The following is a 24,032-nucleotide window of genomic DNA, read 5'->3' as shown; positions in this document are numbered from 1 at the left end:
TGGTATAACCTTTTCTTTCCCTTTCCATGAACAGGTAATATGTCTGAAAAGCCATATGTCTAATCTTTTCCCCTAGATTTTGGAAATCTTTCTAAACTTTATGGACACCGTTTCTAGTGAGTCATTGGTCCCCAGATGGATGATAACATTGATATTAGAGTTCTTACTTTCTTTTATAATTGCATTCACCACCTGGTTTGCATTTCTGTTAGCTGAGGATCCTGGAAGGCATTTAACTGTTGTATCCCCATCCAATGAGTTCCCAACTTAGTTCCTCTGATGACTGAATCTCCCAACAGAAGCAGCTTTCTTTTATGACATTTGACCATGGTGAAGGGTTTCTGGATACATTGAGTGACTATTTCCCTTTCAGACATCACTTCATATTCTAGTCCTGGAGCGTCTTCATTTTCCAATGCGTTATATGAGGGTAACCGTGGGGAGAGTGGGTGTCTCTAGTTCATAGGTGTTATTCTGCCAGAGTCCACTGTAATCAAATTATTCCGGGGTTTCTGAATCCTGGATGTCTGACTTCTGAGTGGGTGCGGATATATAGGATGCTTCAAAGTTGGGGAAATTGGGTGTCTCAGAGGCACAGGCCCTGTTCTAGCATAGCCCACTGTAAAACATTTATTTATTTATACCTGGGTTTCTGAATCCTCTGTGGGAGTTGAGAGAGATTTTCTAGATGCAGTTTTACATTATTTATGATCATGTTAACCCAAAAGTGACAATCATGCCATTGTGATTATTTTTAACAGATCAATAGATATGACTTAATATGAATGAAGAAATGATACAGAAACAGAATCATTGCAAAGAATAAGCTTTATCTTGGGAAACTTGAAGTGATATCACTAACAATTACTGTAATTACCGTACACAGTGTTATCCCACCATTAATGAAAGACAATTGTTTTTTTTATGTTTGGTTGTCAGTATAGCCTGGGCATGTGCAACCAGTGTATAGTACACAGTCCAAACATACATCAAGCACATCAGAGGCACCGAGCAGAGAGCCTAAGCCCTGCTGACCACAGCAGAGGAGGAGGGAAGGTAGAAGGAAAATCAGGGGCAGTTCAGGGAGGAGGGGAGTCCATCTTTGCACCACATTTTAGCCCATAATTTGAGACAGGCTTTTTTACTGTTAAGTTAGATTGTAAGCCCTCTGGGGATAGGGAAATACTTACAGTACCTGAATGTAAACCAATGTGATATCGCAGATCGAATGTCGGTATATAAAAATAATAAATAAATAAATACTGTGTGTTATAAATATAAGGTAGGATTACGGTTACTGCAAACTGATGAAGTGACCTCAACATTGTCTTTTAGCTTCCCTTTCTCAATAAAAATAAAGAAAATCTTCTGATCTATCTTGCCATTCTTTCACACTACTGAAAGATCACTCTTATATGTACTCCAGCACTACTAAGCTAATATAGGGAAAGTGCAGGAGCCATGTACAAGAAAGTCAATCTTTCTAGATGGTGCAGCTTGCAGGTCCAGGTGGACTTTGTACCTTGTACCTGTAGGCCCTTTGAGATGCTCCAGCATGCACACTGTAAGTTCATGGTACCTGTGGAATTTGCACCGGCTTAGTAACGTGCAGAGTAATTTCAAAATGAAATCATCATGCTGACCTGATCCATCCTCCCCGCCCGCCCCTTCACATTGGAAGCAGTGTATACTGTATCTGCACTGAGTGGGAGCACAGGTAAACATATGTAAAAAGCTTTGAAACCTGTCCTCCCCAGGGCCTTGTCTATCAGTGTAACTTTTTTTCTCTCTTTACAGTGACGAGGTTTGTCACCCTAATCAAACCTTCATCACCCAGGAAGTCATAGGACTGGAGCCTCCAATTCATAGACTGGTCCTACCGAATCTCCTGATGACAAAATCTTAGACTGTCGGCTAATGTGGCTGGATGCATCAGGGAATTACCCAGGCTTGTATCTGTAGCCCCAGGACCTCAGCAGTAGTTTGCAAAGCTTTAACTTGTAGTGTGCTTTTCCTTTGTTAGTATTCCTTTAGAAATGTATTCTATAGACTATACTGTATAAAAGTGTGAAAATTATAGTTTTAATTGAAATGTTTGTTAATTATTGTAAATCTGTTGACCATATACAAGAAACTAAAGAGAAATGGAAGACATTCAAGATAAGTACAGCTAAAAAAAATATAATTATTATGGCTTACTGTAGTTTTATAAAGAGAAGGTAAGAAAGAATAGAAGAATATTTGTACTGTTGAAGTGCAAGGGGTAGAAAAATAACTCAAAATATAAGTGTAACTCCCCATTTGTTGGGACTACCTTCCCAGCCCCAGAGATCCACTGTATATTCTCAGCTGGGCTAGGAGAATTCACACTGGGTTCCATGCACTGTTGTGGGTGCTTTCTCCATTGCAAAAATAAACATGTAACACTGATAGTTGAAAAACAGAAGCCCTTTATTCCTTGTCTTTCTGCTACACTAGTCTAGAAAGTTTGGGTTTTACCCTGCAACCAACTGATGGAGGCAAAGTTGTTTTTTTTACATGACATTATTACATGTACTTATTCTATGTTCGGAACCTGATTTACCAGCATTCTCTGCCTCTAGTAATGTAGCAGTCATTTTTTGATTAGTATATTGCTGAAACGTTTCAAGAAATAGAGCTTAATGTGCTAGGGCCATCCTCTTACCTGCCCGATGAGTATATACTCACAACCTCATAGCAGAGGTTTGGTTGAGCCTATTGGCTGTAAGAAGTGTCTGTAAAGGCTTTCTTTTCAATTACTGCAGCTTAAGTAAGCACAATGCAAAAATAATCATTTATTGCTGCTATACAGAGCTAAGACACTATTCAGGTAAAAAGCACCCTTTTCATTTAGTCTCAGTACAAATTGCAAATTCCATTCCACACAGCAGAATTTTACAGCATAATCAGGCATCTTTAAGCTAACTGTGATGTGGGCGCTGTGGCAGTAAATGCACTGCAATGGACAGCAGTACAGGCTGCTCCGTTTGCCTCTATAGTGAAAAAGTATCCAGCGAGCATACTAAACCTGTACCATTAAGTAAGTTAAGTACAAAAGATTCTGTTGCAAGTTCAAAAAATGTGATAATCACCATTTTCTGATGTTGAAACTGCCATGGCCACCATTTTTGAAAGCCTACAGACATCGCTGCTATGCAGGCACAATTAAATGTTGCAGATGAGCTGCTACTTACTGTGCCAGGCTCAACTATACAAGACCAGCCTCCACTCTTTAACTTCCTTCTCTAGGCTTTCTGTGCATGGCAAAGGCACAATGATTCATGGAAGACTCCAGAACTGAGTGCACAAATCCAAACTGATTCCTTATCTTTTCTTTCAGCAAAGCAATCCAAGAGAACAAGAGTCAGAGCTGAGTTTGAAAATCTATTTTACCAACTAGACCAAACTAATGATTTTTTTTAGAGTTTCAAAGGAAACTGATAATGACTTCCATGAGGAAGGGGAAGTGTTATCAGAAGAAGATGAGGACTCAGTAATACATCTCTTTCAGAGAGAGAAAATAGCGGCATTGATTTCACATGTGAAATCTACTTTAACGCTAACAGAGAATAAGTCAGAGGTGGTTCCAGATTGGGACCCGATAATTAAAGGTATATCTTCCACATCTTTTCCCTTCTATCCAGAAGTTGAGTGGGAGACTCCAGATGCAGGTTTAAAGTGCATTAAATAATTTTCCAAGCTATACTTGCTTCCACTGGATGTGCAAGAGTGCTTATTCCAGATACCTAAGGTAGACACATTGGTCTTGGCCATGACTAGAAAAATGACCGTTCCTATGGAAGGTGGTACTTCCTTGAAAGATCCACAGGACAAGAAGATAGTTGAGAACACATGCTTCAAAACAAGTGCTAACAGCTCAGTGATTCAGGGAGAAATTTGTTTAAGTTATGAATCAGGAGCCCTCCTTCCTGGATATTGCATCTCCCAGAAAAGGATGAAACTGCAAGATTAGAATCTCGCAGATGTTTTGTACAATCTCATAAGACTTTTATCAAGGTCTCGGGTCTTATCAGTAGGAGCTAGATGACATTTACGGCTTCAATATTGGGCAGTGGATTCATGGTCTAAAGTTCACCTCTGTAAGAGGTCAGATGTTGTTCAGAGAAGAACTTACGAGACTGGTGAAGAGTTTGGAGAAGTCTAGACCCCCAACATCTGCCAGAAAATAGAAAAAGATGTCCTTTTGGCTTTATAGATCATGTAGCCAGTACTGTAATGCGCTACTTATTAGTCTTCAACAAAACGCCCTCCACCCACTACAGTTTATTCAGAACGCTGCGGCTCGCATTCTCACAGGAACTTCTCGCAGAGACCATATTTCCCCGATTCTTTACACCCTACACTGACTACCAGTAGATTTTAGAATAAAATATAAAATACTTACTATCATCTACAATTTATTGAACGACAATACCTCCTCATGGCTCAGTTCACAGCTTTGTATTTATAGACCATCTAGAAGCCTCCGCTCTGCCCATAAAAAATTATTAGAAGTCCCGACCATTAAGACCTCACGATTAAACATAACCAGAAAGAAAGCTTTTTCTGTAGCAGGACCCCAACTCTAGAATTCGATCCCAGACACCCTAAGAAACTCCTCAAGCAAGAAAATTAAAAAAGAACTTAAAACCTATCTTTTTGAAAAAGCATTTACCAGAAATAACTAATTAATCAGCTCTAACTACACTTCCTGACCAGCTATCAACAGGCCTTTGGCCGACCCTACTGCTCCTGCCCTGTCTAAATATAGTTCCACCATTTGACACTCCCGCAGGAAACTATCTTTTAATTTCTTTAGTTATTTTTAATTTTACTGATTAATTGGTTCTTACTTTTAATTTATTTTTCTAATATTTATTCTTTTAAAATGCATATTTGTTATGTGAGCTGTTTTTACTTTGTCTTTTATTATGTATGTATGCACTGTAAACCATTTTGACTACTTTCCAGTAAAAAAACGGAATATAAAAATTGTTTAAATAAATAAATACTGGGACTATCGAAGTTACTTGCTACTGGAAGACAATTTTTTTCTCCATCCCTCAGACCAAGAAATAGAATGCAATCCTTTTGGGGAGCAAGAAAGATAGACCAAATTCATCAGGACCTTAAACCTCAGTAAGCAGTCAATGATGTGTTAAAGATGCACTCTGATTCTGCCAATAATAGATTATCTTCAAAACTATTTCAAAGAATGGATCCAAATAACTTCAGACCAGTGGGTCTTGAATATTATTCAGAATGTTTATGCTCTAGACGTAGCATAACCAGTAAGGGAAAGATTCATGGTGTCACTTTCACCCAACAAAAAGACAACCGTGGTTCACAAGCAACCTTCGTAAACTCAAATAGAGCCTAAGGCAGAAAGAAAGCAAATGGCGTAAGGCCCCCTGCCCCAGCACCTTAGCTGCCTACAAGCTAGCTCTCCATCAATACAGGAACTCCACCCTAAGATCTAAAAGGGATTACTATGCTAGCAAGATCCATGACCTTGTATTTGACGCAAAAGCTCTTTTCGCTTACGTATCTAACCTGACTCACATCAACACTCCAGATATTCCCTCAGTCCTAGCTCAATCCAAAGTTGAGGAATTGGCTACTTTCTTCCAAGACAAAATATCTAACCTGCTAAAGCGATTGACCCCAGTAACTCTTCTCTCACTAATGCTCTGCAGATACTAAACAAAGGAACCTCCTTTGAATCATTCGAACCCATCACAGCCTCTGAGATCCTTTTGTTACTTAAGAAAATGAAACCTTCCTCCCACCCCTTCGACCAAATACCTACAAAGCTCCTCCTTCTAATTACCGGAAACAATTTCCAAAACACTGGCAGATATCATCACTGCTCTTTATCCCGGGGACTATTTCCAGATGACCTTAAACTAGCTTCTCTAAAAACCGCTCTTAAAGAAACCTAATCTAGACCCCAAGACCCCAACAACTTCCGCCCGATTTCCAATCTTCCATTTATTGCCAAGATCATGGAAAAGCTGGTCAACACTCAACTCTCCAACTACATTGAAGATCACAAAATACTGTACCCCTCCCAATATGGATTCCGCAAAGCTTTAAGTATGGAAACTCTACTCATATCCCTGACAGACCATATCATCATGGGTCTTGACAAAGGCCAATCCTTTCTACTTATTCTCTTAGATCTTTCGGCCGCATTTGATACCATTAACCACTCCATCCTCCTCAATCAACTGGCAAGCATAGGAATTACAGGAACTGCACTATCATGGTTCAATACATTCCTCAGCAATAGAGGCTATAAGGTCAAAATCCATAATAAAGAATCCTCCCGCTATACATCATCTTTAGGAGTTCCTCAGGGCTCCTCCCTTTCCCCTACGCTCTTTAATATATACCTTCTTCCGCTTTGCCAACTGCTAACCCACTTGAAACTAACTCACTCCCTCTACGCCGACGATGTGCAGATCTTGATCCCCATCAAAGAAACTATCACCAAAACTCTTGAATTTTGGGAAATCTGCCTTCAAGAAATCAATCTCCTTCTCACTAGTCTAAATTTGATATTAAATACGGCTAAGACGGAACTTATCATCATCTCACCTGACAACAGTAACCCCGCTCCATGTCTCCCAACCAACCTTCTTACTACTCAAACAAGGGACTTAGGAATAATTATAGACAACCGTCTTAACTTAAAATCCTTCATCAAACAACTACAAAAGACGGCTTCTATAAACTACAGGTACTGAAAAGAATCAAACTCTCCTTCACGTGCGAGACTTCAAGAACGGTCCCTTCAAGCAGTAATCTTTTCTAAGATAGACCTATTGTATTCTATCTTACTTGGTCTCCCTTCCGCATCCATTAAAACCCCTTCAGATGCTCCAGAACTCTGCCTGCGAGAATTCTGACTAACACCAGGAGAAGAGATCACATTTCGCCCACTCTTAAGAACTTACACTGGCTGCCAATACACTTTAGAATTATCCACAAATCTATCACAATCATCTATAAAGCTATCCATCACCATGCTATGCTTGATCTACAAATCCCACTTAGACGACACACATCCACTAGACCCATCAGAGAAGCCTACAGAGGATCACTCCTATTTCCTCAAACCAAAACCACTCACCATTTAACTTTCAGAGACCGAGCCTTCTCCACAGCCGGACCTTCACTATGGAATTCTATTCCCCCGGATCTGAGACAAGAACCATGCCTACCTACTTTCAGAAAAAGGCTCAAGACTTGGCTATTTAAGCAAGCCTTCCCTGACCCCAATTGAATGACAGCAACATCTTATAAGAGACTTCACAATATAATGTAAATAGTTAATACTAACTGCTCGGTTATCTTACTCTAAATTCTCTACCCAGTTATATGAACCTTGTTGTAATGTAACTTTACGAACTCTTTGCACTTGTTAATGTTCCATTTCTGTTTTCACACCCCCTGTTATATGTAAACTGGCATGATGTGATTTTTAATCACGAATACCGGTATAGAAAAACTCTAAATAAATAAATAAAATAAAATGTGCTATGCTGATATCTGCTGACTCATCTATATCTCCTCCACTACAGCCATGAATGTGGCAGCCCTTTGCTGCAAAAGGAAGGCTTTTGCCTGTGTTGTGTCTAGCAGAGCTCCAATAATCTCCAGTTGAAATGTCAGGCTGAGGTGAGACTTGGGGAAGTTGATAATGAACCCTTGTAACTCCAACACACAGATGGTCATACACATCAATTCCTTGGCTCCAGCCCAAGATGTGCTCTTGACCAGTTAATTGTTCAGATAAGGAAACACATGTACTCTCAGTTTGCATAATTGCACCACCACCATGGCTAGGCATTTGAGAAGACGTGGATCAGACTCTAGCCCAAATGGCAGATGCAATAATAGAGGTTGCATTTTCCTACTATAAAACAGAGATATTTCTTGACCCTGGAAAAATCTATGTAGTATAAGCATCCTTTAGCTTGAGAGAAACACAGCCAGTTCTCTAGTTTGAAGGAAAGGGGATTAAGGTGACCAAGGAAACTATCGTGAACTTTCTCTTTTGATGAATTTGTTCAAGGCCCTTAGGTCTAAGATGGATTTGGAATCAGGAAATATCTGGAGTAAAATCCCCACCCTCTTCACCTTGGTGGAATGAGCTCAATCGCTTTGGCCATCAAGAGGGAACGGAGATCCTTTAGAGCAATTTCTGATGCAATACTGACACCAAGATGGATCTGGGGGCCTATTTTGCGGAACAGACGATAGGTTCCGTTTATACCCTTCTTTTGATCATGCTGAGGGCCTGCAGGTCCAAGGTTATACTAGGTCACCAACTTACATAAAACCACAGCTGGCCCCTGACTAGAAGGTCCTCTGGCATGACTACTGGGATCCTGGCTTTGCTCTCTGTGGTCAAATCAAATCCCTGATTGGGATGCTGCTTGGGGCTTAGAGAGGTGGGAGGGACCTGTGGCATATGGGATCGAGGAGACAGAGGGTAATGCCACCTCTGGTGGAAGAAGTGTATCCTCTGCCCTGATCTAGAGTACTTCCTAGAAGAGGAGGCCAGATCTGGAGTAACCATGGAGAGCTGTTACAGTGTTGCACAATGATCCTGGATCTGACCCACCACATTCTTAAGCCTTTCTCCAAAGAGATTATCTCCCATGCACAGCACATCAGCAAGCCGTTCCTGTACTTCCTGGCAGTGATCAGAGACCCACAGCCAAGTGAGTCTGTGCACCCCGATCCCTACAGCAGAAACTTGATGCTGCTTCAAAAACATCACAGCTGGATTAGATCCCATGTTTTCTGCACTCCCAACCCTTTGGTTCAACAGTGACTGAAGGATATTTATTTATTTTATTATTTAGACATTTTATATACCGTCATTCCATGTAAAAGATCACAATGGTTTACAAAAGTAACATTCATAGTTAAATCAACAAGTACTAACAGGTAACAGCATAATAGGCATTGGCAGTGGCTAAATGGGAGCCCTGAGAATGTGAATCCTTCTTAATAGGTTGTGTTGATTCCACTGGGCACCCCTGCAGAAAAGTCTGTAGACCTTGGAAAAATTCCTCCCAGGAAAAGGAGGATGAATGCATATTGGGGTCCATAGGCCCAACTCTGATACACTGACTGATCTACCTCCCTCAAAGATGTCTCTGTCATTGTGAACAAGGGACACCTCTGTTGTATCGCTTTCCGCCACACTCCCCTCCAGAGTCACTATAGTCCAAGGAGATAGCCCAACGTTCGGCCACCCCTTGGACCTGCTGTTAGAGTCAACTTTTGTTACTTTTTGCTGAGGATGTTTATAGAGGTTAGGCCGTATGGATTCAAAGTTTTCATCCAGACACAGACTAGTTTGAAGGCCACAGGTCAACCTCTGAGTGAACTCCTGTTTACTGTCTTACACTGTAAAATGTTTACAAACAGGCAAGAGTGTTTATTTAATTATTCCCCTAAGTCTTAACTTATACTAAAGCCTGAGAGAGAGAGAATGAAGGCCACACACCTGTTTCTGAAAACTGGTAAGAACTCAGAGGGAGGGACCGCCAAGCAACCCAGGCATCCATGCAAGAAAGAGAGAGAGCGAGCCCTAGACGTGATGATACAGCTGATCCTTTGGAAATGTAAGCTTTTTATATCTATGTAGCAATTGTTATTATCTGCCATTACTTCTTCTATTTGTTATATCTTCCTATTGCTCAAATAAACTTACTTAACCTGGAACCATGATATACTGATTCAAAGTTTTTGTGTGGCTCTCTGTGTAGGGGATAAGCTCCTGGGATCAAGCCCCCAGGTATAATTCTAGTAATTATGTGTTTATATGAGATAAGCCCCCCAGTTGAGATCCCCTGTGGGCAGGATACCAGTGGGCATGGTCTGAACCCATAACACCTGCTTCAAGATATTCCACAAGAACTGGCTTATAAAGAGCTGGTAGTCCATGATGTAGGAAATCAGTATAATGCCCTGAAAACCTTTCTCCCAACAGTATCCATGGCCATAAAATCCCTCCTCAAGGATACAAAGGAGTGGGTTCTAGAATGTTTGGCCTTTTTGAAAGCGGATTTAATGACCACAGATTGGTGCAGCAGTTGGTGCCTGTCAAATCTGGAATCATTTTTGATGAGATAAATCACATCTGTCTTCTTGACAGGCACCACTCTGAGGGAGTTCTCCACATGCTCATTAGTATCTCCTGAAGGATCTCGTGACCTGGGACTGCCATGATTTCCTTACGGGGCTCCCCATGCTAGAGGATATCCAGCATCTTGTGCCTGGATTCTTCCTCCATCTGTAACATAAATGGCATGGTCTCAGCCATTTTCCTTATAAATCCTCAGAAAGAGAAGTCCTCAAGAGGTGACTTCCTTCTATCCAATGGAGGAGAGGGGTCCAGAAGGAAGACCAGTGACTATCTCCTCTTCAGAGATATCTGCAGAGTCATAGCCGTATCCCCAGAAATACTGAGAACTGACTCACTGCATTGTTCAGGGGAGAGCTCTCATGGTGTTCTGTCCTAAGCCAGTGGGTCACTGCAACTGGCTGCTGGGGCCTGGATCTCAAAGAACCTCGACAACTCAGAGCAGCTTTCTCCCTTAAGGAGCCAGAAATTAGCAACAGGCTGGCAGACGCCGACCCCAATGCATCTCCGGGTATCAGTGATGGGATGGACATTGGCGCCAGCACCTGCGTCGATGCAACACCAATGAGCACCTGAAGGGAATCCAGCAGAGGCTCAAGGAATGCTGATGCCATCCTCTGTATCCTTGATGCCTCAGTACTGAGTTCTTGTAGCACCTTTTCCACAGCTTGCTTGATCTGTTTCTCCAGATCCTCCTCGAAAATTAATAATGCCAATACCTATTGGGAGGCAGGCGGAGTGGCCACTTCCTCTTTGGAACCAAAAGGAAGATTGGTGGCAGACACTAGGACCAGTGGAGACTGGTGCACGTCCCGGCCTGTGTAGAAGATGAGCTTTCCTTGCCATTGAATTGCTTGGGGGGTGGGGGGGAGGGGTGTCTCAGCAGTCAGACTGTCCCTGTTCCTGGTATCATGCATTGATGGGGACTAATGCTGATGCTTCTTCAGTTTCCTTTATTTGGCATGGGTCTTCTTGATGCCAAGGTTGAAGAAGCAGAACCTGAAGCCTTCTTCGAATAGGAGTCAGACTATGGTCTTTCTCTGCGGTCCCTACTGGCCATTGATGTTGAGAGAACTGATGCCCCCCCGATGCCAATGGGTCTCCTGCCAGTAATGCAGCTGCAGGGTTCTTTGTCTCAGACGCTGATGGAATAGACTTATGGTGCCCGAACAGATATTCCATGAGAGCCAATCAGGATTGTCATCCTTTTAGGGTTATTTCTCTGCACTTTCCATACCTCTAGATGTCATGTGATGCTCCCGAGCACAGGAGACATCTATCATGGGGATCTGTGAAAGATGTGGTCTACTGCATCGAGGGCATGCTGGAACCCACTAGACATCATGTAGTGAAAAAATTGAACTTGATGTAGTAAAGGATCAATGGCTGGCGGGCACCACCCTGGGGAAAGGCAGTTTAAGAAAAATGACAAAACACCTTACCCAGGGAACTACAAGGGATGACATTACAGAACCCCATGAGGGACAGCCAAAGCTGAAGAAAAAATGTATGAAAAACTATAGAATGCTTCAGAAAAAAATGAAGAGGCTGTAACTGTGCCCAAGGGACCCCATGAATGTTTGGTATGGTAGCATTCCGTGGGCATGCCCAGTGAGGTTCAGTCAAAGTTCTAGAAATTCCGTGCCGGGCTCCATCGGATGATGTTCCCCATATGTGAAGTGCGCCATCCTACTTGTTCTTGGAGAATTCAACTTCTCCTGAGACATCCTATAAGAACATAAATGCCAAAAGAAACATGACACTTCTAGCTCAGATGATTTGTCTTTTTCTGAAAAGAAATTTATTTGCAAATTTTGTTTTTAATCAGATCTCAGGGGGAAACAAACTGAAAATTTATAGTGCCTGAAATGACAAAAAAAAGAGAGGCTAGTGCAGTAAAATGTTATATCTTGCTACCAAGCCAGAAACAATCTGACCCAAGACAATAATAATGTGGTCAGGATCCTGAAATTGTCCTGGTTATAGTCTTCTCTGCACTGTGTAATTTTTACAAATTTCTCACCTCTTATTTTTAACAATTTTATGCATGACTTTGGCAACACATGTAAAGCAAAGAACTGTGGTTGCCGTATTAGTCTACTTGAATGTGTAGAAATAAGGGTCCACAAACAAGCTGCTGGACTAATTCAGTACATTTGGGACAAGCTTTCAGATGCTCTGCTCCTCTCATCAGGTCAGTGAAAAGAGACTGCAGTTACACAGGGTTGAACTAGAACAGTCAACGAGGCCTGAGGTTGTTAGCATATGCCATTACAGCTCAATAAAGTGATGCAGGGAGGGGAAGGATTGATAGATGTGACAGATACAGTAACGTTGTACACTGGGTTTGAATATCAATGTCATTAAGTTCTTTTATGTTTCGTTCAAAGCTCTGGAATTTGTTGCCAGAGGATGTGGTTAGTGCAGTTAGTGTAGCTGGGTTTAAAAAAGGATTGGATAAGTTCTTGGAGGAGAAGTCAATTAACTACTATTGAGTTCACTTAGAGAATAGCCACTGCCATTAGCAATGGTTACATGGAATGGACTTAGCTTTTGGGTACTTGCCAGGTTCTTATGGCCTGGTTTGGCCTCTGTTGGAAACAGGATGCTGGGCTTGATGGACCCTTGGTCTGACCCAGCATAGCAAGTTCTTATGTCTTAGTTTCCAATGTTTTTATTATTGTATAGCTGCATTGTTTCTTCACGGACCTGATAAAGAGGATATAGCTTCCAGAAATTAGTCATTGTTGTGCAGAAATAGTCCAGTATAAAGGTCTCACCTACTACTTGCAGACCTTTATTGCAACAAATGAACAAACTGTCATACCAATAAAGTTTTCTGAACCTGTAATTTGTTTTAGGACAGAAAATTCTTCAGAAACAGTCAAGTACTAAAAACCAAATGATTTAGTAGCAGAAGCAGTAATTACTGTTTGAGTAAGGATTAGAATATATTTATTATCATACAGTTCACAGCAGCATGATTTCCGGCCACAGAAAGTCAGCATAACAGCATTATCTCTAATGCTCTTTCCTAGTGGAGCCAGGGTTCAAATCCTGCTTCTTCCACTGACACAGGTACAAATTTAGATTGTAAGGCCTCTGAAGACAAGAAATTACCTACAGTACCTGAATTTAACTCACCTTGAGCTGGGATTTGGAAAGCCTAGTAATTAAATCTAAAAAAAATGCAATCCAATCCAGTTACCGGATGGAAACACATTAAGATGATGAAAGGGAAGCAGACTATTCCTAGGATCCACATGTATATTATCCCATTATATTTACATTAACATGATAATCCTCATTAAGTGTATTATATTGCAAAAGCCATTGAGAGGTTTGGTTTTGTCACCTTTGTTTGTTATTACATAACCCAGAGGCATAGGTATGAATGGACAAATGGAGAAATTACTTACCTGATAATTTCATTTTCCTTAGAGTAGACAGATGGACTCAGGACCAATGAGTTATATGCTCCCCTGCCAGATGGAGATGGAGTCAGATTTCAAATCTGACATCACCTTAGATACACCCCTGCAGTGACCTAGCCCTTCAGTATTTTCTTCAAAAGCCACTGTGGATATACTATTGAAAAAACTTGATTTAAAATGGACACCCGTAACTGTATTCAACCAATCATAAACGCTGAACCCCAGTAAGATTACAGATGCCCTGATCTGGGGACTAGATGACTGCTTACCCATAATCTCTTGGAATCGATATCCACTCCATGGGCGAATCCTTGGCACCGTTCTTGGGCAGCCATGGACGGGATGCTGAGTCCATCCGTCTACACTAAGGAAAACAAAATTATCAGCTAAGTAATTTCTCCATTTCCTCGCGTGTAGCCAGATGGACTCTGGACCAATGGGATGTACAAACGATACTCTCTATCAGGGCGGGAGGCTGCCCATGGTCCGGTTAACACCGCCCTTGCAAAGCTGCATCCTCCCGGGCCTGAACATTCAGGAGATAGAAACTGGTGAAGGTGTGCAAGGAGGACCGCATCGCTGCTTGGCAGATATTGACAGGAGACAGCAGTCTAGCTTCCATCCATGAGACCACCTGAGCCTTAGTGGAATGAACTTTAACCTGAGAAGGTAATGGCTTTCCTGCCTCCACATAGGCTCTCCATTACCACCTCCTTAATCCAATCAGCTATGGTAGCCCGCAAAGCTGGTTCGTTCCGCTTCCTTCCACCGTGAAGGACAAACAGGCGGTCCATCTTTTGGAACGGTTCTGAAACTTCCAGATACTGCACCAAAGGTCTACTGACATTCAAATGACGGAAGAGGTGGTATTCTTCCGCGTCCTTGTGCCTATCTGGGGATGGCAATGAAATGAACTGATTTAAATTATACACCGAGAGTAGCTCTGATGACGTTTTTCCCTGCGATGTAGGAGGCTGAGATCATCTGTAGATGTATTTCTGCCCATTCCATAAAGAGATCTAGCTCCTGTGACACTTACTGGCTCTTGGTTCCACCCTGGTGGTTGATGTAGGCTTCTGTCATTGCGTTGTCCGATATTACATAGACCGCTTGACCCTGAATCTGAGGCTGAATTGTAGACACGCCAATCTGACTGCCTAGGTTTCCAAGCAGTTGATGTTCCAGAGGGCCTCTTCCTTTGTCCAACATCCCTGGGCCGTCAGTTCCTAACAGTGAGGCTTGCATCTGTTGTGAGGACCAGCCAGTTCGGGGATAATAGGGGTACACCTCTGCTCAGATGAGCTTCCTGTAGCCACCAATGGAGCTGAGAGCATAATCCCATTGGTAAGTGGAGACAAATCGAATAGTTTTGAGACTGCGGGTTCCACCGTGACAGTAGTGAGCGTGGAAGTGGTCGCATGCATGCCCTCACCCACAGCACTTCCTCCAGGGTTGCCACCATTAACTGAGAAACTTGGAGATAGCTCCACACTGTCAGGCATATTGTGCCCATCAACTGAAGCATTTAGGACAGCAACTTCCTTATTAGTGTTGTCAGAAGGAAAGACCTTTCCCTGGCTTGGGTGTCGAATTGGACTCTCAGATATTCCAAGACTGGGAGGGCTTGACGACTGCTTTTGTCCAGGTTTACGACCCGAATTCCTGAAGCAAGGGTGGTCACCCTGAGACTCTTTTCCATGGACTTGGCCCGGATCAACCAGTCGTCCAAGTATGGGTGCACCAGAATTCTCTCTCTTTCTCCAGTGCTGCCGCTACGACCACCATAATATTTGGAAAAGTTCTGGGGGTGGTGGCTAGGCCAAAAAGTAGTGCACGGAACTGATAATGGTGACCCAGTACCGCAAAGCATAGGAAACTGAGTTCTTGACAGATTGGAATATGGAGGTAGGCCTCGGATAGGTCCAGAGAGGACAAGAACGCTTTACATTCTATGGCCATTATCATGGAGCGTAGGGTTTCCATGTGGAAATTGATTCACTCGTAGATGTCGGTTGATGCTCTTGAGCAGGTCCAGGATGGGGTGAAAGGAACTTCCCTTCTTGGGTATGATGAAATAGACAGAATAATGCCCCATATTTCCCTGGGACACAGGTACAAAGATTACAGCCCTCATCTAAGGAGCTTTAAAAGAGTAAGTCTCCACTGCCTGTTCTTGTGCTGGGAGTGGTAAGGAAGACACCATGAATATGTTCTGAGGAGTGCTGTGACATTCCAATGCAGTATCCTGTCTCGTATGACATCCAGTACCCATTTGTCTGAAGTGATCTCGACCCACCTCTGGCAGAAGAGGGACAGTCGACCCTCTATCTCCTCGGTTTGTCCCGAACCCCCAAATTTTCATTGGGGGTTCGGGACAAACCTGAACCCAATCCTGCCCCTCTCTTGGGCTGTCAACCACAAAAGGACTGAGACCTCCCAAAGGGCTGAAACCTCTGAAAAGTCAAGTTTCTGTAGGGGCGAAAGCATTGGGAGCCTCTGGATCGACCCCTCAAAGGCAAGGGGCCCTTTAACTGCTCGTATCTTAACTTCTGGTAGCCAGGGAACTGGAGATTTGTCCCATTTACTGGCCAGCTTTTCCAATTAGCTTCTGAAAAGTGAGTGATCCCTTAAAGAGCATTTTTGTAAGATTTTGCCTTGGAGGTTGCGTCTGCTGACCAATTCCGCAGCCATAGCTGTTTTTCTGGCCGAAGTACAGACTAGATCCAAGCCCACATCAGCTAAAAAGGCAGTGGTGGGTTCCATAACTATTCTGGAATTCACCCCCAAATCATCCACCCCCTGAAAGGAGGAGTAGGCACGAATGAGCTACCAGGGCACAAGAAGAAGCAATGTGTAAGGTCATTGCTACTGCGTCTTCAAAGGCCTGATTAAGGATGGACTCCATCCATCTATCGTGCGCATCCTTTAAGGCCACTCTTCCCTCCACTGGGATAGTTTGCTTAGAGACGGCACAGACTAGCACATCCACTTTAGGGGAAATGCAAATGCTCTCTCACTGCCAGATTCAGTGGGTATAGAGCTTCTAATGCTCTTTCCCCTTTAAAACTTGCTTCTGGAGCATCCCATTCCAGGTCAATCAATTCCTGGATGGCTTCCAGTACTGGAAAGTAGCAAGAGGTTTTCCATAGGGAAAGCAGAGGTGGGGTTCTTCTTTGGTTCCGTCATAGAGTCCGCCCCAGGAACTCCCAGCATCTTTAGGGTCTGGGAAACCAGGGCTGGCAATTCGTCTAAAACAGGGGGAATTTCCCCATCTTCCAATGAATCTGTATCCTCCTCTTCGTCCATGCTGTCCGGGTCCCTGCCAGGGATACCCTTGGTGAGGCGAGGTGAGGCATGCCTCAAGGTCTGCCAATAGGACTGGGAGAGGGGGGGCTTACTGGCTGAGGTTCCGTCTGGACAGGGGCAAGTGAGGTAGCAGACTGCACCTGTATGAAGGCTTGAAGGCCCTGGAAAAATTCCACCCAAGAGAAGGCAGCCAGGTCCATGCCTAGCCCAGGAGGTACTGGGGTAGGTGCCGCTGAATTTCCCTATCCCATGCATGACCCAGGTCTGAAGGTACTCAGATCCAGGGTACTTCCAGTTAAGGCTGTGGCTAATCCATCCTCTGAATGAGAGGAGCTGGGCTTAGCAAAGTCCAGGGAGGCCAACTCTCCCTGGGCTTCCCACACAGTGCTGATATAAGTTGAAAACCAGGTCAGACTGTGAAGCCCTAGGCCAAGAAGCGCAGAAAGAAATGTGCTTATGTTTCTTGGCTTGCCGCAGCCATTGGCAGCAATACCTTGTGTTCTGTTGGCTCGCGCTTTTAAAATTTTATGCACACAGATTTTGGGCACCAGGCAGGATGCGGCGAGGCGCAGAACAGCCCATGCGCCCAGCTTTACCTATATTCTGCGCTTAGTAGGTTGTGCGCAGCACTGGACACACTACGCATACCGACATCTATGGAGGACAATATAGCCATGCACAAGGATGCGCACAAGATGGCGCTGCCATGGCCTACTATGCGATGTGCCAACCAAGCTAAAGTGGGGCCTAGCCCACTGGGAGGCCGCTCAACTCGCTCGTAACCCATTTCCCCTTACCCCAAGGGTCGGGAACGACGACGGTACGGCACGCCGAGCTAGGAGACCGGAGGAAGTCTTACTGAAACCCCTCCAAATGTCTCTGAATTGGGAGGTAAATCTCCTCTGTCTCTCTCTTTTTTTTTTTTTTTTTACTTTCCTGGGCTCAGCGCTTATCTGCTGAGTATAGAGATGGTCTCCGGTTGTGGGGGGGAGAGTGCTTTGGCTTGTCACTGCCGTGCTCAGCTTTCCTGCACCTGCTGCCTTTCAGCTGCTTAAGCAGCAAAGTCCATTCCGGGAAACCGGCTACCGAACAAAGGCACACCTCTGAGGGATCTCGGAAATCGCCTCAGGAATTCTCAACTGGGAGAGGGACCTTTAGGTATCATCGCAGGAGAGCTGGGGTCAATTATTTTCTCCAATTTAAATGTAGACTTTCTCCTTCCAAAAAGTACAGCAATCCCTATAGGGGAGAAAGTACGTCCACCATCTGCTGGAGATGGAGAAATACAGAAGGGCTGAGGTCACTGACATCTAGGGTGATGTCAGCTTTAAAATCTGACTCTATCTCCATCTGCTGGCAGGAAAGCATAACCCATTGGTCCTGAGTCCATCTGGCTACACACTAGGAAAGTGTGGTGTTATCATCGACTCATTCACACAGTTTTCTAACTAAGACATGTTCCATACTACACCATGATAGATTGATTTCACACAAGTATCAAGACCTGTTGCACAGTGTACATAGATCCTTGCTACATGGGACATTGTTAATGTAATATGACAAAGTAATATTTTAGAACTAAAGAGATCAGCATGTGGGAGTGAAGGAAGACAGCTATATTGGCCAACTGAGAGACTTTACTAGAGATGAAAGTACATATTTTGCCAATTCTCTATTCTCCTGGTTAGGAATGGAGATTTAGTAGGTGGAGTGAAGTTTCCTGCACTATTGATTCTTTGCTCTATTGGATAATGGATGGACAACACCAGGAAAATTCACATCAAAGAATGACAGCTGCAGGTACTAGAAACTTAAAGGTCCCTAAACGTAACATTTAGAAGCCTGTCTACTAAGAATTTTCCCATAGACCAAACATGGGGACAAACCCTTCAGTACATCTGGTCTTCCAGTCTACAGGCCTCACTGATAAGCACCAGGCCGATGGCCCAGTTTGGTGATGAGCAATGCTGGGAAAGGTGTTTGGTCAGTTGAACGAGGCCACTGGAGAACAAAATATGAATACAGAAAGATCAGCTGGTATCAATATTATCCTGTGTTACAAGTTTAATGGCCCATAGTCGGCATCACAACAGCAGGGCTAGTATCTGTGGCATCTTCTTCTTTCCATTGGGAAATAAACAGTTTTCAGCTGCGTGTAAAACTGCACACCCTAAGAGAAGAAGCAGAAAAGACTAAATCATCCTTTACCTTCTGCTACCATGCAAACCATCACTAGCACATAATGTACTTTCCACCTCTCATGCTTTCTATGGCCTATGTGAATCTATGGCACGCTTTTGCTGCCATTAGATTAATCTTTACAAACTTTCATGCCAATTAACTTAGCTTCTAAATGCTAATGGAGATGTAGCTCCAATCTTCTAATACTATCACCCTATCTTCATTACCCTCTGGCATTCTTCTCATACTTCATCATCTTAGGCATAACAGATGTTGGTTTTTTTCTTCCCTATGTCTATCATCTGCTCTTGTTATGGCATCTACTTCCTTCTTACCCTTTGAATTACATACACTCTTACCTTTTTCATGTCATCCACCACTTATTGATTTATTTCATCTTGATAGTCCATAATTCCCTTGTACATCAAAGCAAGTTACAATAAGAAGAAAAAAACATCATTAACAACAGCACCGTATCAATACATAACACATTTTCCAGCAGATAAGCAGGCTGAATTATGCCATGCTGCCTGTGGAAACGTCCTCCGGTCCTTCTAGGTGGCTGAGCTCCTCAAAAGCACACAGAACTCTGCTGTGCCTGTGTGCCCTCTCCCACGTGGCTCCCAGCTTGCCTCAGGTCTTGTTCTTCCAAGTTGCAGGCTGCACGCGGAGCCTCTTCTCTCTTATACTGTTGCCATTATTTGGCTACGACTTTGAATACTTTGGTTACTTTGCTGCAAACAGCAAGTTGGTGATGCGAGACCACTTGGCTTTTAAGTTCTGCCATGTGGAAAGTCATGTCTGCAACAGATGGCCATGTGCGTTGTTACATTTGCCTGGAGCCAGACCATAACCCATCCAGCTGCAGAGACTATGGCCACATGTCCCCTAAGAGCACGCAGCAGCGGATATTTATTTATTTATTTATTTATAGGCTTTTCTTTGCCGACATTCGTAAGGCCACATCATGCCGGCTTTACATTGAACTGAAGGAAGAAAAAATTACAATAAACAAAAATACAGGTCGTAATCAATGTAAGGAGAAACTATGTACATAATATGAGGCAAAATATATCAGGTCTTTGAAGGCAAATCAAAAGGCAGAAAGGGCAGAAAAGAACTTTGTACATTCTATACATCATTATCGTTTAATCAATGGAGTTTGTATGCTGAGGGAGTTCAAATGTGCAAAAAATTCGGGGGGGAGGGGCTGGTAAGAGGGAAAGTCATGGCGTAAATCCGATTAGGCATTAAGTCGAGTCAGTACGTTATATTTGTGTCAGGGTAGCCTGCTTTGAAGAGCTATGTTTTGACTCCTTTTTTAAATTTGGTGAGAGACGGCTCTATACGGAGGGAAGAGGGGAGAGAGTTCAGAGGGAGGTAACAGCTATAGAGAAAGCCCTTTCTCTAGTGAGGGACAGATGCGCAGACTTAAGGGAAGGAGTGTGTAGGGTACCTACATGGGCAACTTCTTATGGAGCGGTTTAGTGGTGCGGAAGCGAGGCATTTCTTCAAGCCAGGGTGTGATTGAAATTTGTGTAATGAACAGTGAAGAATGATAAGGGTTTTGTATTGTGAGAAGGAGATGGGGAGCCAGTGCAGGTCCTTTAAAATAGGGGTTTATGTGTTCCGTTTTGCGAGTATTTGTTATGTCTCTGGCAATGGAGTTTTTGAAGGATCTGGAGTAGGCCTGATGGTGGAGGCAGAGGAAGGCCAAGTAGAAGGGAGTTACAATAGTCCAGTTTTGCAAGCATGGTGGTCTGAACTACAGTACGGAAATCTTGAGTGTGTAGTAAGGGGTTTGAGTTTCCTGAGGACATTTATTTGCAAAAACCTCCCTTTAGAGGGATCTGATGTAGGGTTTAAAATTTAAATTGATGATCTATGAAGACACCAGGTCTCTTACTGCACGTAATGGTGTTGTGTAGTGGTGTGTGGAGGGAGTGCAGTCCGGAATGGCTGGAGATGAAGAGTAGGTTTCCGTTTTTGATGCGTTTAGAGCTAAAGTGGGAGGTTGGAAAGCATGGATGTTACTGAGGTGAGGCAGGATTCTCAAAAGTGCATGGATTCATCAATTGATTTTGGATCGGTATGAGAATCTGCACATCGTCTGCATATAGGAAAAATTTCAGGCCTAGGTCGGACAGTAAGTGGCAAAGTGGTAGGAGGTAAATGTTGAACAGGGTGGATGATAAAGAGGAACCTTGAGGGACACCTTGTGTGATTGGGACGTGTGAGGATTGGTGTCTGTCAATTTTTACTATGTATTCTCTGTGGTTAAGATAGGAGGAGAACCAGGAAAGGGCGATGTCAGCAATGCCAGATGTCAGATTATTGTTAATCCTGAGTATATTACCAGATATTATTTATCTCTGAGTTACCCATACCTTTGGCTCTTCCTCCTCCCAGTTCGAGTGCCCCTGTTTTATTGTAACTTTTATCACTTTTCGCCTATTGTTCAGGTTGATGTTAATGTTATTGCACCATTGTTCCTTGTAAACCGATATGATATTATTGGGATCATGAATGTTGGTATAAAAAAGATGTAAATAAATAAAATAAATAAATGCCTGTTTCCGCCAGGCGGGTCCATTAAGATTTGGTGGTTAACAGTGTCGAAGGCTGCCGAGATGTCTAGGAGGGCGAGCAAATAGGAGTTTCCATGGTCCATGCCTTTGAGAATAGTATCTGTCATTGATAGTAATAGGGTTTCTGTATTGCGGGCTTTACGGAAACCAAACTGTGAGGGGTGGAGGATATTGTAGTCTTCTAGGAAGTCGGAAAGTTGTTTGTTAACCACCCTTTCCAGAATTTTAGAAATGAAAGGCAGGTTGGAAATAGGTCTGTAATTAGCTGGGTCTGAGGGGTCAAGATTTGGTTCTTTAAGGAGAGGCCTTACTACAGCAAGTTTGATAGAGAAGATACAGAAGCTGAAGGAGGCAGTGTCAGGCAGTGTCAGGATCCTGCGTTCCAGAGCCATCTCAAGGATCCACTCAGTCCTCTCTGGGGCCCAGTTGGGAACCCCTGAGATCGAACATAAAAAGGGCCTCCACAGCAGGCCCCTCAGGCGACCCAAGGGCCCTACAGAAGCATGCCCACGCCACCTCGACACAGGGAGCACCAGAAGATACGCAGCTTCCACAACCCAGGCAAGTCTTGTGCGATGCCAACGCACAACACAACACATGAGGCCATGTCAACACACATGCGTCGAGGCATGAGAAATATGACGCAGGATAGAGGCACCGGAGAGCGTTGGTCGATGCATCAACGCAGGGATGCGTTGGCGAAGAGTGCATCGAAGCAGGGGAGACCCACAGACCATCGGGACCCAAGTACCTCTCCGGCGGATAATGGAGAAATTACTTACCTGATAATTTTGTTTTCCTTAGTGTAGACAGATGGACTCAGGACCAATGGGTATAGTGTACTCCTGCTAGCAGTTGGAGACGGATCAGATTTCAATCTGACGTCAGCCCCTAGTACATATACCCCTGCAGGAAGTGCAGCTCTTCAGTATTCTTCCTTGCAAAGCATTGTGGATATATGTGTGACTGACTGATTGATTAACTTAATATGGTTAAACTTAGATTACTTTGTTAGAATGTTAAAAACTTGAACAACTTGATTAACTTGAACTGGTTGATTGACTATAGCTGGAGACAGCCAGTGAGCTCAACCGGAAAGCGTCGACACCCGGCAGGGTGGATGCCCTAGGTAAATGAAAACATGGCTTACCCTTGATTCGTTGAAGGACCATGTATCGCGGCAGCCAAGGGTGGGCTGCTGAGTCCATCTGTCTACACTAAGGAAAAGGAAATTATCAGGTAAGTAATTTCTCCATTTCCTAGCGTGTAGCAGATTGACTCAGGACCAATGGGATGTATAAAAGCTACTCCCGAACTGGGTGGGAGGCTGCCCGTAGTCCACTTAGGATTGCCCTTGCAAATGCTGTGTCCTCCCGAGCCTGAACATCCAGACGGTAGAATCTGGAGAAGGTGTGGATGGAGGACCACGTTGCCGCCCTGCAGATCTCGGCAGGTGACAGCATTCTGATTTCTGCCCAGGAAACCGCCTGGGCCCTGGTAGAATGGGCCTTGACCTGTAGAGGTGGTGGTTTTCTCGCTTCTACGTAGGCCGCCTTGATGACTTCCTTGATCCAGCGGGCAATGGTTGCCCGCGAGGCCGCTTCCCCTTGCTTCTTCCCGCTGTGAAGGACGAAAAGGTGGTCCGTCTTTCGTACTGGTTCCGACATTTCCATGTATCTGGATAGGAGTCTGCCGATGTTGAGATGGCGCAGACTACGGGCTTCTTCCGACTTCTTCAAGCCATCCATCGTAGGTAGTGAGATGGTTTGGTTAAGGAGTCTGAGGAATGGCTCACGGCAGGACAGTGCCTGTAGTTCTGAGATGCGGCGGGCCGAACACACGGCCAGCAAGAACACTGTCTTTAAGGTTAACAGATGGAGTGACAGGCCTTGGAGGAGTCTGAAGGCGGATCCCGCTAGGAACTCCAAGACGAGGTTGAGGTTCCACAGAGGTACCGGCCACTTTAGTGGTGGGCGAATGTGTTTGACTCCTTTCAGGAAGTGTGATACATCTGGGTGCGAGGCTATGCTGTCGTCCTCGCCCCTGGAGCCGTAGCAAGACAATGCGGCCACCTGTACCTTGATGGAGCTGAGGGACAGGCCTTTCTGCAGTCCATTCTGTAAGAATTCCAGGATCCCGGGAACTTTAGAGGAGTGTGGTTTGACGTTGTGGTCTTCGCACCAGGCCTCAAAAACTCTCCAGATCCTTATGTATGCTAGAGATGTGGAGAACTTGCGTGCTCGGAGGAGGGTATCTATTACTGCCCCCGAGTATCCCCTCTTTCTCAGGCGGGCCCTCTCAATGGCCAGACCATAAGAGAGAATTGAGCTGGATCCT

General features: G+C 44.0%; 2 protein-coding genes across 2 annotated transcripts in view; one reads left to right on the top strand and one right to left on the bottom strand.

The window, feature by feature from the left end:
* The window catches only part of BBOF1 (basal body orientation factor 1), a 375,496-nt gene extending 369,657 nt beyond the window's left edge, over nt 1–5,839 (top strand). The window contains exon 11 of the mRNA XM_029597441.1: nt 1,798–5,839. Coding sequence (XP_029453301.1) covers nt 1,798–1,906 — 109 coding nt within the window. The 3' untranslated portion in view covers nt 1,907–5,839. The remainder of the gene's footprint in view (nt 1–1,797) is intronic.
* Nucleotides 5,840–18,222: 12,383 nt separating this feature from the next.
* ALDH6A1 (aldehyde dehydrogenase 6 family member A1) overlaps nt 18,223–24,032 on the bottom strand; it is a 167,519-nt gene continuing 161,709 nt past the window's right edge. Inside the window, 2 exon segments of the mRNA XM_029598441.1 lie at nt 18,223–19,062; nt 19,064–19,096. Coding sequence (XP_029454301.1) covers nt 18,991–19,062; nt 19,064–19,096 — 105 coding nt within the window. The 3' untranslated portion in view covers nt 18,223–18,990.

Source organism: Rhinatrema bivittatum, chromosome 4 (assembly GCF_901001135.1).
Source record: "Rhinatrema bivittatum chromosome 4, aRhiBiv1.1, whole genome shotgun sequence".
In the NCBI taxonomy this organism is placed as follows: Eukaryota; Metazoa; Chordata; class Amphibia; order Gymnophiona; family Rhinatrematidae; genus Rhinatrema; species Rhinatrema bivittatum.
The sequence above is the reverse complement of the archived record's forward strand: the minus strand, read 5'-3'. Positions and strand labels throughout refer to the sequence as shown.